General features: G+C 49.0%; 1 protein-coding gene across 1 annotated transcript in view; it reads right to left on the bottom strand.

The window, feature by feature from the left end:
• Positions 1-17,061, bottom strand: part of LOC130127199 (protocadherin-15-like) — a 409,304-nt gene that overhangs the window by 227,583 nt on the left and 164,660 nt on the right. The window contains 2 exon segments of the mRNA XM_056296769.1: positions 5,914-6,120; positions 15,594-15,706. Of these exon segments, the coding sequence (XP_056152744.1) occupies positions 5,914-6,120; positions 15,594-15,706 (320 nt within the window).

Raw genomic sequence — 17,061 nt, 5'->3', positions numbered from 1 at the left:
CACTTCAAACGTCCCAAGCCAGACAGGAAGTGGAGTCTGCATACAAAGAGCTGGGAAATGGAAACAGAAGCAGTGGCCTGGACACACCATCTGTTTTCCTTTTTTCCGTCCGTCCTCCAACATAGTCCTTTAACCATCCACCCTGTTGCTGACATGATGGAGTAGCTCAGAAGGGTTTCCTGAGCTTTCGAACCGAGGACATTACAGAACATCCCACCAGGAGCGCTACCGGTGTTTGAGATGAGTATAACAGGTCCTTCATTAATGACATGCGGAAATACAGATTATTTTTTTTCTCCCCAGTTGTATCTGGCCAATTAACCCCCTCCCTGTTCCCAGGCGTCCCGATCTCTGCTCCACCTCCTCTGCCAATCCGGTGAGGGCGCGCCTCCTCCGATACATGTGGAGTTGCCAGCCGCTTCTTTTCACCTGACAGTGAGGAGTTTCACCAGGGGGATGCAGCGTGTGCATACCTGTAGTCCACTGACTTCCGGGTCTCTACTGCAGAGGTCATATCAGCTTCCTGTTTGTTGGCGTGGGCTGTTGACAATGGCCTATCCTTCATGACGCCTGCAAGATTGACCATGGACACAGGTCAACGGCATGCACGGGTCTGTCGACAACCTCTCACCCGCACCTACCAGCAAACGGCTGAAACGTTTCAAGTTGTACACATCAAGTTACGGACACTATTATGAGGATGAGCAGACGGACGGGCGGAGTTGTGGACGTAACTTAGTATGTACAACTTGAAACTTTTCACCCGTTTGCTGGTAGGTGCAGGTGCAAGTTTGTCGACAATTCATTTATCCGTGGTAGATCTTGCAGGCAGCGGCACGGCGGCGCGGTGGTTAGCACGGTCGCCTCACAGCAAGAGGGTCCTGGGTTCGAGCCCCGGGGTAGTCCAACCTTGAGGGTCGTCCCGGGTCGTCCTCTGTGTGGAGTTTGCATGTTCTCCTCGTGTCTGTGTGGGTTTCCTCCGGGGCCTCCGGTTTCCTCCCACAGTCCAAAGACATGTAGGTCAGGTGGATCGGCCGTACTAAATTGTCCCTAGGTGTGAATGTGTGCGTTTGTGTGTGTGTGTGTCAGCTCTGTGCGATGGCCTGGCGGCCTGTCCAGTGTGTCTCCCCGCCTGCCGCCCAATGACTGATAGGCTGCAGCATCCCTGCGACCCTGAGAGCAGGATCATGGATGGATGGGAATCTTGCAGGCACGGCGAAAAATATGCCATTGTCAACAGCACATGCCAAGAAACAGGAAACTGGTATGACCACTGTAGCAGAACCCGGAAGTCAGTGGATTACAGGCCCCTCACACCTGATACCTACAGGCCCCTACAGGCCCCTCACACCTGATACCTACAGGCCCCTACAGACCCCTCACAGCCGATACCTACAGGCCTCTCACAGCCGATACCTACAGGCCCCTACAGGCCCCTCACACCTGATACCTACAGGCCCCTACAGACCCCTCACAGCCGATACCCACAGGCCCCTCACAGCCGATACCTACAGGCCCCTCACACCTGATACCTACAGGCCCCTACAGACCCCTCACAGCCGATACCTACAGGCCCCTCACAGCCGATACCTACAGGCCCCTCACAGCTGATACCTACAGGCCCCTCACAACCGATACCTACAGGCCCCTCACAGCCGATACCTACAGGCCTCTCACAGCTGATACCTACAGGCCCCTCCCAGCCGATATCTACAGGCCCCTCACAGCCGATACCTACAGGCCCCTCACAGCTGATACCTACAGGCCCCTCACAGCCGATACCTACAGGCCCCTCACAGCCGATACCTACAGGCCCCTCACAGCTGATACCTACAGGCCCCCACAGGCCCCTCACAGCCGATACCTACAGGCCCCTCACACCTGATACCTACAGGCCCCTACAGACCCCTCACAGCCGATACCTACAGGCCCCTCACAGCCGATACCTACAGGCCCCTCACAGCTGATACCTACAGGCCCCTCACAACCGATACCTACAGGCCCCTCACAGCCGATACCTACAGGCCTCTTACAGCTGATACCTACAGGCCCCTCACAGCTGATACCTACAGGCCTCTCACAGCTGATACCTACAGGCCTCTCACAGCTGATACCTACAGGCCCCTCACAGCTGATACCTACAGGCCCCTCACAGCTGATACCTACAGGCCCCTCACAGCCGATACCTACAGGCCCCTCACAGCTGATACCTACAGGCCCCTCACAACCGATACCTACAGGCCCCTCACAGCTGATACCTACAGGCCCCTCACAGCTGATACCTACAGGCCCCTCACAGCTGATACCTACAGGCCCCTCACAGCTGATACCTACAGGCCCCTCACAGCTGATACCTACAGGCCCCTCACAGCTGATACCTACAGGCCCCTCACAGCTGATACCTACAGGCCTCTCACAGCTGATACCTACAGGCCCCTCACAGCTGATACCTACAGGCCCCTCACAGCTGATACCTACAGGCCTCTCACAGCTGATACCTACAGGCCTCTCACAGCTGATACCTACAGGCCTCTCACAGCTGATACCTACAGGCCTCTCACAGCTGATACCTACAGGCCCCTCACAGCTGATACCTACAGGCCTCTCACAGCTGATACCTACAGGCCCCTCACAGCTGATACCTACAGGCCTCTCACAGCTGATACCTACAGGCCCCTCACAGCCGATACCTACAGGCTCCTCACAGCTGATACCTACAGGCTCCTCACAGCTGATACCTACAGGCCCCTACAGGCTCCTCACAGCTGATACCTACAGGCCCCTCACAGCCGATACCTACAGGCCTCTCACAGCTGATACCTACAGGCCCCTCACAGCTGATACCTACAGGCCTCTCACAGCTGATACCTACAGGCCCCTCACAGCTGATACCTACAGGCCCCTACAGGCCCCTCACAGCTGATACATACAGGCCTCACAGCCGATACCTACAGGCCTCTCACAGCTGATACCTACAGGCCCCTAAAGGCCCCTCACAGCTGACACCTACAGGCCCCTCACAGCCGATACCTACAGGCCCCTACAGGCCCCTCACAGCTGATACCTACAGGCCCCTACAGGCCCCTCACAGCCGATACCTACAGGCCCCTCACAGCCGATACCTACAGGCCCCTCACAGCCAATACCTACAGGCCCCTCACAGCCAATACCTACAGGCCCCTACAGGCCCCTCACAGCTGATACCTACAGGCCCCCACAGGCCCCTCACAGCCGATACCTACAGGCCCCTCACAGCCGATACCTACAGGCCCCTCACACCTGATACCTACAGGCCCCTACAGACCCCTCACAGCCGATACCTACAGGCCCCTCACACCTGATACCTACAGGCCCCTACAGACCCCTCACAGCCGATACCTACAGGCCCCTCACAGCCGATACCTACAGGCCCCTCACAGCCGATACCTACAGGCCCCTCACAGCCAATACCTACAGGCCCCTCACAGCCGATACCTACAGGCCCCTCACAGCCGATACCTACAGGCCCCTACAGACCCCTCACAGCCGATACCTACAGGCCCCTCAGACCTGATACCTACAGGCCCCTCACACCTGATACCTACAGGCCCCTACAGACCCCTCACAGCCGATACCTACAGGCCCCTCACAGCTGATACCTACAGGCCCCTACAGGCCCCTCACAGCCGATACATACAGGCCCCTCACAGCCGATACCTACAGGCCCCTCACAGCCGATACCTACAGGCCCCTCACAGCTGATACCTACAGGCCCCTCACAGCCGATACCTACAGGCCCCTCACAGCTGATACCTACAGGCCCCTCACAGCCGATACCTACAGGCCCCTCACAGCCGATACCTACAGGCCCCTCACAGCTGATACATACAGGCCCCTCACAGCCGATACCTACAGGCCCCTCACAGCCGATACCTACAGGCCCCTCACAGCTGATACCTACAGGCCCCTACAGGCCCCTCACAGCCGATACCTACAGGCCCCTCACAGCCGATACCTACAGGCCCCTCACAGCCGATACCTACAGGCCCCTCACGACCGATACCTACAGGCCCCTCACAGCTGATATCTAAAGGCCCCTCACAGGGTCCCCGGTGGTGTAGCGGTCTAAGCATCGGCTTTGTGTCAATGCAGTTGCCCACTGGGGACCGGGGTTCGCGCCCCGGTCTCGTCAGATCCGACTATGGCCGGACTCGATAAAGCAGCAATCATTGGCAGCACTGTCTTCGGGAGGGGGGCGGAGTCGGCTTGTGTTCGTCACGTGAATGCGTCTCTGTGTGTGTCGGAAAAAGCAGTGGTTCGGCCTGGAGTCGCCTTGTCACGAAAGTGGGGAGGCGTCTCGTTCGAGACTGCCGGCCGGAGAGATGCAGTTGGCGAACGCATGCAGTACGAGGGTGGGTGTTTGAATTAAAATAGGGATCGATTGGCCACTAAATTGGGAGAAAAAAGGGAAATACATTTTTAAAATTAAAGGCCCCTCACAGCCGACACCTACAGGCCCCTCACCGGCTGCCAGCTAGCAGGGCAGACGGTACAACAATCCACGTCAGGGGAAACGTTACTGCAAAATAATATATGCATAAAATGTGTGGACCATGTTTGCATGTGCATTCATGTATGATGACCTGCAGGTGCCGGTGTGTATTTGTGTTACTTGAATGGTTACACTTCTCCAGCTCGGTGAGCATGTGAGTGACTGTGATTCTAAGTGCGTGCTTGTCATTGCCAGCCTGTGGTGTGTTTGGGCTTCGGCTGACTAATGCTTGTTTACACAATTAATTGGTTTTGCGTCGCTAGATTTGCATAGAATCTGTGTGTGTGTGTGTGTTTGAAGTTTGGGGGGGGGGGTTTTACAAAAATAAATAAAAATGATAATAGTATTATTGTAATTACTGTTGTTGTGTTATTATGCTAATTTGAGTAAGTATTTTGTCAGGTTATGTACGGAATTATATAATCCCTGGTGCAGGACCAGAGCTACAAGGATTATAGTCTTGATGCATGCTCAGTAATCCAGGCAGGACTGACGAAGACCTCTAGATGAAACTTTTCTCCCCCGCAACGTTGTGTCCAGATTAACTGGTTCAACTTTCTGGGATCAACGAATTATTAGGGATCCCCATCACCCAAACAATGGACTGTTTCAGATGCTGCAGTCAGGCAGACGCCTCCACAGCCTCGAGGTCAGCACGGAGACTCAGGAGGAGTTCCTTCCCCCAGGACACAAGGACACTAAACTCAACATGACAACGACAATTACATTTGTAATAGTACTGCCACTTTTACCACTTTACTCAGATGCTTTTGGGGGGGGGGATCCCCCCCTTTTCTCCCCAATTACCCTATTTTCCGAGCCGCCCCAGTCGCTGCTCCACCCCCTCTGCCAATCCGGGGAGGGCCGCAGACTACCACATGCTTCCTCCGATACATGTGGCATCACCAGCCACTTCTTTTCCCCTGACAGTGAGGAGTTTCACCAGGGAGACGTAGCGTATGGGAGGATCACGCTATTCCCCCCTCCCCCTCGAACAGGTGCTCCGACCGACCGGAGGTGGCATTAGCATAGCAACCAGGACACATACCCACATCCGGCTTCCCACCCACAGACACGGCCAATTGTGTCTGTAGGGATGCCCGCCCAAACCGGAGGTAACACGAGGGTAGGAACCAGCGGTCCCTGTGTTGGTAGGCAACAGTGCCTCAGACACTTTCCACAGACACCTTACACTTTACTCACTCAGTCTAGTTGCACACTTTGTACTATGTTGGTTTGTCACTGTGATTATTCATGACTATTCAGTGGACTATTCGGTCATCTTGAACGTCTTTAAGCAGGGCTAGCTCTGGTGTCTGTTCACAAGTACGCATGTGTTTGTCGACGGATCCATCTTTTTGTGTGAGTGGATTAGCCCTCACCTCCTCCACATCATTATCCAGAGCAGTGAGGGCCAGCGGAGCAGACAGACTCATGCTGGACGCTATAGTGGTACCCAGAGGGGATGCTTCACTGATATAGCCATGGTAACTGGCCTCCAGAAAGTAAGGTGCCTGGTTATTTTCATCCAGAACTTCGATTTGGAGGTTAGCAAAGGCTGGGAGGGGGTGGCCATTGTCCTGCTCGGCCTAAAGAAAGAGAGCGAGAGAGAGAGAGAGAGAGAGAGAGAGAGAGAGAGAGAGTAAGTAGCGGATACATTCCTTGCAACTGGTTCATTTGTTCCTGTCGAAGCATCTTACGTAAGATTAATATGGCAATCTTACGACGATCATCATTCAGAAATATTTCCATGAGCATTATTCGGTCTTCATTTGGCAAATTCCTGACAACTTTTACTGAATATCAACTCTGGCTAGCATTCTCACAGAAACCCGACATGTGAACTTGCTGTACAGCTTACGGTTCAGGCTGCATGTTAGAATGGGATATATGTTTCCATATGACATAAAAGTTGTGTGACTAACGCTGGACGACAGAATCAGAGTCAATTTATTGTAATTTCTTACACGTACTTGCATACAACAAGAAACGAAATTTCGCTTCTCCCAGCCCACAGCAGTGCAACACAAAAAACAAAAGAGGGAACAAAGTAACAAAAACACAGTCCACTCAGTACAGCGCAAAAAAAAATTCCTCTGTCCAGAGAAGGAACGCCAGCCAGGATGACTGTGGGAACTAGCCGGTCTGCATGGGCTAGCAGTTAGCTTAGCCTGCCCCGCTTCCGCATCCTGCCAGACCGCCCTCGGTGTTTCCCCCCTGGGCGCAGCTCCAAGCAGGGGCCGTGGTCCCTGGGCCCATCAGACGAAGCAGACCAGGCACCCTCAGCCGATCCAACGCCAGCTCTCCCAGCCAGACCCCTTCGACACACCTCCCCTGCACCCTACGACGACGCAGACAAAAGCACTGCACAGTCGACGCTGGGCGAGGCCGCTGCAAGACTGCCTCGGTGTTGCCTCTCGGGTACAGCTCCGGGCAGGGCTGTACAGCTCTGGAAAGGGCTGTAAGCTCTCTCAGCCGATCCATCGCCAGCTCTCACAGCAATTAAACGAAAAAAAATAAATAAATCGACAAACAAATTACACGAAGACACAAACTTAGACAAGGACAATGCATGGTCGGCACTGGGTGAGGCCGCCCCAAACGCGAGTTCACACCGCCATCTTCCCACCATGGGAACATGACATTAGGCCTGTCTCGCCACTGTGACAAGGTATCGTCCCAACTGGGCTTCTCCAACACAAAGATAAAGGTAGTAGCTGAAGGCTGAACGGCCAGTTTATCAAAACAAAGCGTTAAAAACAACAGTAAAAACAATGTAAAATGCTCACATCTTGATGGTATATCATCACATTTGTGTTTTGAGCATCCGCAATCCCGCGTCAGTAACACTTGGGGTAAATCTGACACCAGAAACAAACAACAAAGGGATTGCCTTTCTGGACAGACAATGATTATGCATATATTCACAAGTGTTGCATGTCATTTTTGGCCTTGGGCCCAGAGACAGAATTAACGTTCGTTTTCATCTATGTGGATGATATTCTGATTTTTTTCCAAATCCCTCAAAGAACCCATCCCGCATGTCCGATGAGTTCTCCACCTGATGAACCCCCACCCATTTGTCAAGTGGGAGAGCCTAAGTTCAGTTTCCTCCACCACCTTTCTGGTGTACATCTTTTTTTTAATCCTGCGTCCAGGTGGATCCAGGAAGGTCAAGGCTGCCACCAATGGGCCCCAACCCATCTCTGTCAAGCAGCTTCTGGGTTTTTACAAATTCTATTGTCAGTTTATCAGACTCTCAAGTTTAGTGGCAGCTCCCCTCATCACTCTCAGCAAGAAGGGTAACACTCTTTCATTTGGACTCTGGAGGTAGAAAACCTTTTCCAGACCTTGAAGAATTCATTTACCTTTTGTAAGAAACAGTCCATACACCTCACAAGACATGGGATGGAGTCAGGCACAGGGTCCATAATGCTCAGCTCAAATCCAAACATATGCAGTCTTTATAAGGGGGAGCAACTGACTCAAATGCAGTCCCTTATGACTAACAACACACTACAAGTCCCCATGTCTGGTGCTGCCTTCAACCTCTGGTTGTACCTCCCTGGGCATAAGGTATGAATAGGTGCTTAACTGGCAATCAAGCTGATTACTAATTCTCCACAGGCACCCTAAACAACCAACTACCACAACTGTCTCTCCAGCTTAGACCCACACCCACAACTGTGTCCCTGTTTTGGCTCACTCTTATCCCTCGCTGCCCTTCATGTCGGAGGTGGGTGCCGTAGACATGGGAGTCAGTGCAGGGTTCTCACAATGGGAAAAAGCCAAATAACTTCACCTCTGTGCTTTCTTTTCAAAATGGTCTCTCCAGCAGAGTAGTTATCAATCAATCAATCAATCAATCAATCAATCAATCAATCAATCAATCAATCAATCAATCAATCAATCAATCAATCAATCAATCAATCAATCAATCAACTTTGTTTTTCCCCAGTGGGGCCATGGGTTATGCAGCAGTGGGATGCATACATTTAGCACACATAAAACACAGGGCACATGGACACCACACTTAGACCAAAAAACAAATACTCAGTAAAACAGTCAGTGGAACACAACAATAAGTTAAAACATTATGCAAATAACTACCTTTTGCCCCTAGAGTTTAGGAGGGAGATGGCAGAGTGTTTTAAGGACTGTTTATCTGTTGGTTTCATCTAGTGGAAGTCTGAGGAGGGTACCGGATGGCAGAAACTGAAACTATTTATGTAAATGATGGGAACAATCAGACATGATGAATTCTGCTTTCTTATGTAACTATTGTAAAGATCCTGCAGAGACTTTTGTGCAGCGCCAGTTATTTTGCTACAGAAATTAACTACCTTATTGAGTACATTTTTGTTTTTTACTTTGAGCGATTAGGTGGCACAGTGGAGCACTGGTTAGCACAGTTGCCTCACAGCAAGAAGATCCTGGGTTCGAGCCTCAGGGTAGTCCAACCTTGGGTGGGGGTCGTCCTGGGTTGTCCTCTGTGGAGTTTGCATGTTCTCCCCGTGTCTGCGTGGGTTTCCTCCGGGTGCTCCGGTTTCCGTCCAAAGACATGTAGGTCAGGTGAATCGGCGGTACTAAGTTGTCCCTTGGTGTGGGTGTGGGTGCGCGCGCCCTGTGATGGACTAGCGGCCTGTCCAGGGTGCCTCCGCACCTGCCGCCCAATCACTGCTGGGGTACGCTCCAGCATCCCCGCGACCCTGAGAGCAGGATAAGCGGTTTGGATAACGGATGGATGAACTTTGAGAGATTAATAACAGCAGATAAAGGAGAAAGTGACCACAGACTCAATAAAAGATCAATAAACGATCGACATCACGGTCCCGTCAACCTGAAATTTAGAGAGTTTCCTGAGACAAAAGAGATGTTGCTGGCTTTACTTGTACACCATATCAATACTACTCTCAAATTTCTCTAATATAGTACCCAAATACTTGTAGGACTCCACTATATATGTATTCTGGCCATAAAATCACTGTACTGTCAGGAGAGGGGTGAGAACACCTAAAATCAATACACATATTCTTAGTCTCTGACCCATTTTCCGCTTCCGGTGTGGGAAGATTGCAGTGCAAATTCACGTTTGCGGTGGCCTCACCCAATACCGTCCATGCAGTCTCTTTGTCCACGTCTAAGTTTGTCTTTGTTTGATGGTTGGGAGAGCTGGCGCTGGATCAGCTGGGACAGCTTGGTCTGCTGCGTCCTTTGGGCCCAATGACCACGGCCCTGACCGGAGCTACGCTCGACGAGGAAACACCAAGTGTGGTCTGTCAGGATGCGGAAGCGGGGCAGGCTAAGCTAACTGCTAGCCCATGCAGATCGGCAGTTCTGATAGTCATCCTGGCTGGTGTTCATTCTTCTGGACAGTGATTTTTTTTTTAGTTTAGATATATGTGTTAGTTTGGATATATGCATTCTTGTAGTTCTTGAATATGTGAACGGTCCTTGTGTTGCACTGCTGTGGGCTGGAGGAAACAATATTTAATTTCATGTGCACAAGTGCATGAAATGAAATGACAAATAAAGTGTTGCTGATTCTGATTCAATTTTTCAATTTGAAAAATAGTTAACCACAGGACCATGATAAATTTCTTGGCTGTTTACAGGCTCACTATGACTGTATCATCGGCAAACTTTAAGATATGATGGTGTCCATACAGGCTGCGGCAGTGTACAGTATGTACCGTAGAGAGAAGATGCATTGCTGGGGAGAGCCAGTGGATGGACAGCTCGAAAAATTTATCATTTCCTCTCACTCTTTGCGTGTTGCACGTGAGGAAATCTAGAATCCAGCCAACAATACCTCTGTCCAAGCCAAACTTGTCTGCGAGCTTCTGGACTAGCAGATGTGGATGTATGGTGTTGAAGGCTGATGAAAGGCAATAAACAATAATCTTGTATGGTTGTTAGAGCTCTCAAGGTGCTTGCATATGTAATTGAGCAAAGTTGGTGTGGCACCATGAAGCCCCGTCTTGCTCCTAAATGCAAAGTTCAGTGGGTCAAGATGTTCAGTCCTGTTCAGTAGTTCTTCTTGCTCCAATTTTTTGAATGACTTCATTACTATTGAGGTTAGGGCTATGGGTTTGAAGTCATTCAGACTCAGGAAGTTTGGTTTTGGCAACAGGAACTATGGTGGATTGTTTCCACTAATTGGGGACCCTCTGCTGAGAAAGTAACAGATTAAAAATAGGATTAAAAGGGCCAGGTTTATCTGCACTGTGGATGAGCATTCGATTACCAATATTATCAGGGCCAGCATTTACTCTGGTTTTACAATGCTTAAAAGTATTCACAACAATGTGAAGATGAAAAGGAGTGGCCAAGTGACTGGGTTTCAATAGAGTATTTTTAAAAAAATAGCTGTTTCTTTCTTTCATTCATTCATTCATTCATTCATTCATTCATTCATTCATTCATTCATTCATTCATTCATGCATTCATTTATTCACTCACTCATTCATTCATTCATTCATTCATTCGTTCATTCATTGGGGGTGGCACGGTGGTGCAGTGGTTAGTGCAGTTGCCTCACAGCAAGAAGATCCTGGGTTCAAGCCCCGGGGTGTTCGTTCCAGGTCGTCCTCTGTGTGGAGTTTGCATGTTCTCCCTGTGTCTGCGTGGGTTTTCTCCGGATGCTCCAATTTCCTCCCACAGTCCAACGACATGTAGGCCAAGTGAATCGGCCATACTAAATTGTACTAATGTGTGTGTGTGTGTGTCGGCCCTGTGATGGCCTGGCGGCCTGTCCAGAATGTCGCCCCACCTGCCGCCCAATGACTGCTGGGATAGGCTCCAGCATCCCATGACCCTGAGAGCAGGATAAGCGGTTTGGATAATGGATGTTTCATTGCTAAAATCATACACATCAAATCTGGAGTAATATCTGTTCAACTCTTGTGCCAGAACTTGATCTGAAGTGAACCCTTCTAGTATCACTCTTTCCTTAACATTGTCAGTTAGCCCAAACATAGTCCTGATAATGTCCCAAGCTGACTCCAAATTGTTATTAATTAGCTTGTCTTCAACTTTTTTGTAGCATAATTTAGCCCTCCTAATTTCCTGTTTGATCTCCCTTTGTACAGACATAAACTCAGGCAGATTTCCCGGTTTAAAAGCCTGTTTCTTCTTATTTAATAACACTTTAAAGTGTCTGCTCACCCATGGTTCACATCTTAACTGTCTTTGCAGGAATGACAATGTCCTCACAATATGATATCCAGGAACTAACCACGTCCGTGAGTTCATCAATGTCGCCAGGGGATTCAGTGAACTCCTCCCAGGCTGTACTATCGAAACAGTCTTGCCGTGTCAATGCAGCTTCCTCTCACCACATTTAAATGTTTCTAATGGACACTTTCCCCTCTGAAAACACATATGATATGAAGGAACCAAATACACACAACTGTGATCTGCTGAGACCAGCAGAGGGAGTGGAAATGATTTATAGGCAATTTTAAGACAGCCATAACACCGGTCATGTATCTTGTCTTCCCTGGTGGGACAAGACACATACTAATGGAAGCCCCTGAGGGTCTTCTCCAGTGAACAGTGATTGAAGTTACCCAAAATTAGATTAGGAACGTCTGGCCATAGCAACTGAAGTCTCAGCACAATTGAAAAATTTGCTCAGAGACATTATTCTCATTAGCATTTGGATGGATATAACCTACAATCCCAAAAACACCCATGGCAAATAGAATGGGCACATGGACACTGAAAGCAGTTCAAAGTCTTTGGTACATAGTCTCCCTCTGACTAGAACAGTTTTACACCAGCGTTCATTTGTATAGCGACATACCCCACCTCTGGATGACGTGCTGGTGGTCGCAGTCTCCTGGTCCATGTGATGTGGAGCCCCAAACTTGTCTATTGCCCCCTCACCATCAGAGTCCTTCTGCCTGAGCCATGTCTCTGCGAAAGCCAGGATATAGGCATCTTTGAACTCGTGTTGGTAGCAGACAAGAGCCCGGAGTTCCTCAGTCTTATTGCGGAGGGACAGGGCATTGGCCAGGATAATGGAAGCCAAGGGGATGCAAGACAAGGGTTTCCATCTCGTGCTTTCCCACACATCTCCTCTCCTACCCTGCTTTCTCAGTTAATGCTGAGGTGCTCTGTTGTAGCCGCCTTTGCCATGATCATGGACAACTCCACCAACTTAGAGAAAACTAGGTCCGCAGGTGGTCTGTAACTCAGAGCGTGGTTGAGTTTGAGCAGTGAGTCCCTGGGGTACTGAATCTTCTTGGGTTCAGGTGCAATGATTAGCCATTTGATCAGGTGCCACACTGACGCCAACACCACTGACATGAAAAGCACAGTCCAATCCATGCCAGTGAGCAATAATACGATTTAAGCAACCATTGGAGAGACTAGGGTCTACAGGTCATCACAGATGATGGCAAATGTAACGAACTTAACAAGACAGTACAAACTTATACAAACTGACCAACAGGCTCCCACTGCTGCCGGTCACTGCGTACGCATGCACCCAAGCTGTGGGAAACTTCTGGAGGTGAAGTTGATGCTGGAGTGTCAGCACTGGTTAGAAGAACATCCATTTGGGGTCTGGTCTGACACAAAAACCTAATGTGTATCCAGGAGTCCTGGATACACATTAGGTTTTTGTGGTCGCCAGATCTGCTTAGCCTCCTGGACCAGGAGGCTAAGCAGATCTACTTTGCTAGGCCTGTAGGTCCCTTATCTTTAACCAATTCCATTTTACCCCCCACCTATTGACCAAGGTCCAAGAACCAGAGGGTAGATGCTCTGTCTTGGCAGTTGGAGGGTCCTGAAAAAGAGGTCACTCAAGAGCTGTTCCTACTATGCCAATGTGTCAGTAACCTAGGGACTTGAGATAGAGGTAAAGAGAGCTCAACTGTATGAGCCAGACTGGAAGGTTCAGCCAAGAGTGCATTTCTATGTTCCTCATGCTGTCCATTCTGGAGTACTCCAGAGGGCACACACTCCCACTGATGGGACAACCTGGAGTTCACCATGCACTCGAGCATCAGAGATTCTGGCTGCCCTTCCACAAATAACAGCATCTGGGCTTTCATTTCTGCAAGCTCCATTTGGGCTCAGCACAAACTCTCTCATCAGCTAACTCTATTGACCTACTGGTGATGTTGTCCCAATCGTGCATTTCCAATGGGAGAGTTTGGCTGGTGGCTAAAGACCTAGTCCTCAGAGCAGCGTCTCAGAATATGGCCCCTCTCTACATTGGTTCCCTCAAGACCAAGACTGTAAGAAGGTGAATTAAGTTAATTACTGTTTACAATTACCTCCCTCCACAAAGATAAATACTGTCATGTGTTTTTTGCTTAAGCCTGTAGGTACCAGTTCCTCATCTCCAGCAGCCAAACCACATCCTAAATCTCAGTTCATCGATGTCTAGCCAGCCAGCCAGCTTACATTTTACACCGTATCCTTAACTCCCCGACGAGTTGGAAGAGTAATTCAGTATTTAGTGGACTGGGAAAGGTAACGATCATGGAGTGTTCCTTGGTCCTGACTTGACACATCCACAACCTGCAACTCGTCAGGGACTTATGCCAACTCAGCCCTGAAAATTCAAGTGAAACATCAGCAACTGTTCCTTGGAGGAGGATACTGTCATGGCTCCCGCCTCAGTCCCTGATTCTATGCAATGTATTGTAACGTGCATGCATAAGTAGACACGCTGGCTAGAGGGTCTGACCCTTTAGTCTAGCGGTTAGCGATGTCTCCTGCGGTGCGGGCGATACAGGTTCGCTTCGCGGCAGTTCCTGTGGTTGCGTTGTCCCCCGAATTCGCTAGATTATTGTGTCACTAGCCATCTCCCTTATTCAGTCTACTACTACTACTTTCGGCTGCTCCCGTTAGCAGATCATCCAGATCATCCGTTTCCATTTCATCTCCCTTATTTAGTAATTTGTGTAATCACCTGTACTGATATGTTTTTGCCAGTATTTCAGTCCAAGTGTTTGTAAGTTTAATGCCTCAGTCTCTGTAAACTTTTTTCTCTGCACTCATGCTAGTTCTGTTTCCCAATTGTGACTAAAGCCTTTCCATGTTTTGACCCTTGCATGTTTCTTGCATTCCGAACCTTTGCAGGATTTGCTGATCGTTGCTCCTTTTCTTGTTTGACCACAACTTCAGGCCATTTGAACTGTACATTCCCCTCGTGTTTTAATTTCTGCACTTGGGTCCACAACTCCACTGCGCAGCGTCCCTCGTGACATTTAGATTCCTTCTTTGTTTCTTTACTTGTTCACTTCTCTTAGCATTTTCAGCTTGTCTTCCGCTATTAGCCCCTCCTTCTGGCTCTCTCTTGCTTGCCTTATTTACTCCTCTTTCTCTCCTACTTAATCATCCATTCATGTGTGATTCCACTAGGTTTACTGCCCCCCAGCGATTTGGTTTCATGACCCAAACTAATGCATTACCTGATTACATAAAAAACGTACTGGAGCTGAGCACACACATATATGTGTACAAAGGAATGCACACATGCAAACACCTACACACAGATTAAATTAAAAAAAATCACTGTGAGAGGATGTCTATTACTGAGACATTTCCAGTGGAGCAGAACTTTGTGCAAGCTCAGTGATATAATTCTATTACCAGCCTAGTCCCTAATCAAGACAGAAATCACCCCCACACAGCACAGCACGAACTCTGATACTTTACAATTACTGCCATTTTGAAATGTTTGGCGTAGTCTTCATTTAACTGGCAGAACCTGGAGTGCACAAGAAGACAAATTATGTTAAGGAATATTTTGCATTTATTGAAGCGTCAGGTGCCATTGAGCAACAGTTGGTGGACTATTTTGGGGATGTTCACAATTAGTTTCGGGGGGTAGAATTTCAAAACTGAATAAATTGGAGTTAAGGTGTGTGTTAGTGCTGCAGAAAGGGTGAGAAACATTTTAATGCCTTTTCCGTTTGACACATGCATGTGTGCGCATCTGCATGCCCGTAAATAGCTATGTCTTTCCTATTCTGACACACACATGAACACACACACGCACGCACACGCACACACAACACTACAAAGTTGCATTGCTCCTCACCTTAATCACCAGATCAAATCTGTGGTAGAATTCCCTATCGATGGGCTTCAACAGCAGAAGTTCTGCCGTGGTTCTGTTCAAGTTGAAATACTCTTTATAGGAGTCGGGTTTCCCTAGAGAAAGGCAAGCAAGGAGAGAGAGAAAGAAACAGTTAATCAAGAGAGGGGAGAGTTTTTTTTTCAAGCAAAGCTCATTAATGAACAAGGATTGTGAAGATGATTGATGCACAATCAGTGCCTTTGTGTCTGGTTTATTTGAGTGTTCATCGTATATGCACGCATGTGCCAGTATGTGTCCCTGTGATAATACTGAGGGTTTTCTTGTCTCAGCTCTCCACAGGTGGGGATGCTCCTCTCCCCCCCACACACACACCCACCCACCCACCCACCCACACACACACACACACAGCCTGGGGGAACCATGAGGCTCTGGAATGCTGCCTCACTCAGCAGAGAAATCACGTGCCTGAGTGATGGGCAGCAACAGAGGTGCACATAATCACATACATTCAACAAAGTGTGTGTGCGCGCGTGTGTCTACTTCCTCTTTATAATTAGTGTGTGTGTGTGCGTTGTAATTCAATTCAATGTATTGTCATCAAAAACAACGTGCAGGCACATGTTAAAAATGAAATGAGGGCTGTGGCTTCACCAAACAGTGCAAGACAAGCAGACAAACCCAGCAAACCCAGTATAAGATATACACACATGAAGACCAAAAGCTAAAAATAAGTTAAAAGAGAGCTGGAGTACAACAATATTTAAAAAATATCCACATTCAGTGGGTAGCCAGGTTCAGGTGGGCAACAGCTTGGGGAAAGAAGCTGTTTTTGAGCCTGATAGTGCGGGCTCTGAGGCTCCTGTAGCGCCTCCCAGAGCACAGGGGGGGAGAACAGTCCATGGTTGGGGTGGGTGGGATCTCTGCTGATGCTCAGACCCCTTCGAAGGCAGCCTTTGTGATAAATGTATTTTATGGCTGGGAACCGGTGATATGCTGGGCCGCCTTGACGACCCACTGCAGAGCTTTTAATGTGCCGTTTATAAGGTTGGGGATACCTGCAGTCGGTACAGACTGACAGTCATTTAGTCGAGTGATGAAATGTTTCCCCCAATAAACTGATTCAAATTTCTGGGCTTTCCTTACCTGGATTATGGAGCATGCATTGAGACAGTTTGACTCATTTCAGAGAGGCTTGCCTAAAGTTGTACAAGCAAACGGTGCGTGAAATGGCCGACTACAGGAACCACCTGAGATTCAGCCTCATGTGCAAACAGAGCGGGATTACACCTAACAGCCTGCAGATGAAATCTTCGGTCAAGGGCAGCCGATCTAGAAAGATTCCCCAGCAGGCACAGAGCCAGCTGCTGAACAAACAGGTGAGACAAAATAATTTTTGAAAGCCCAAGAGGAGCAGATCCAACAGAGACTCACGTCGCGTCTAGATGAAACCACTTTCCAATGTGTGACT

The sequence above is a fragment of the Lampris incognitus genome, chromosome 17 (genome assembly GCF_029633865.1).
Source record: "Lampris incognitus isolate fLamInc1 chromosome 17, fLamInc1.hap2, whole genome shotgun sequence".
Taxonomy (NCBI): domain Eukaryota; kingdom Metazoa; phylum Chordata; class Actinopteri; order Lampriformes; family Lampridae; genus Lampris; species Lampris incognitus.
The sequence above is the reverse complement of the archived record's forward strand: the minus strand, read 5'-3'. Positions and strand labels throughout refer to the sequence as shown.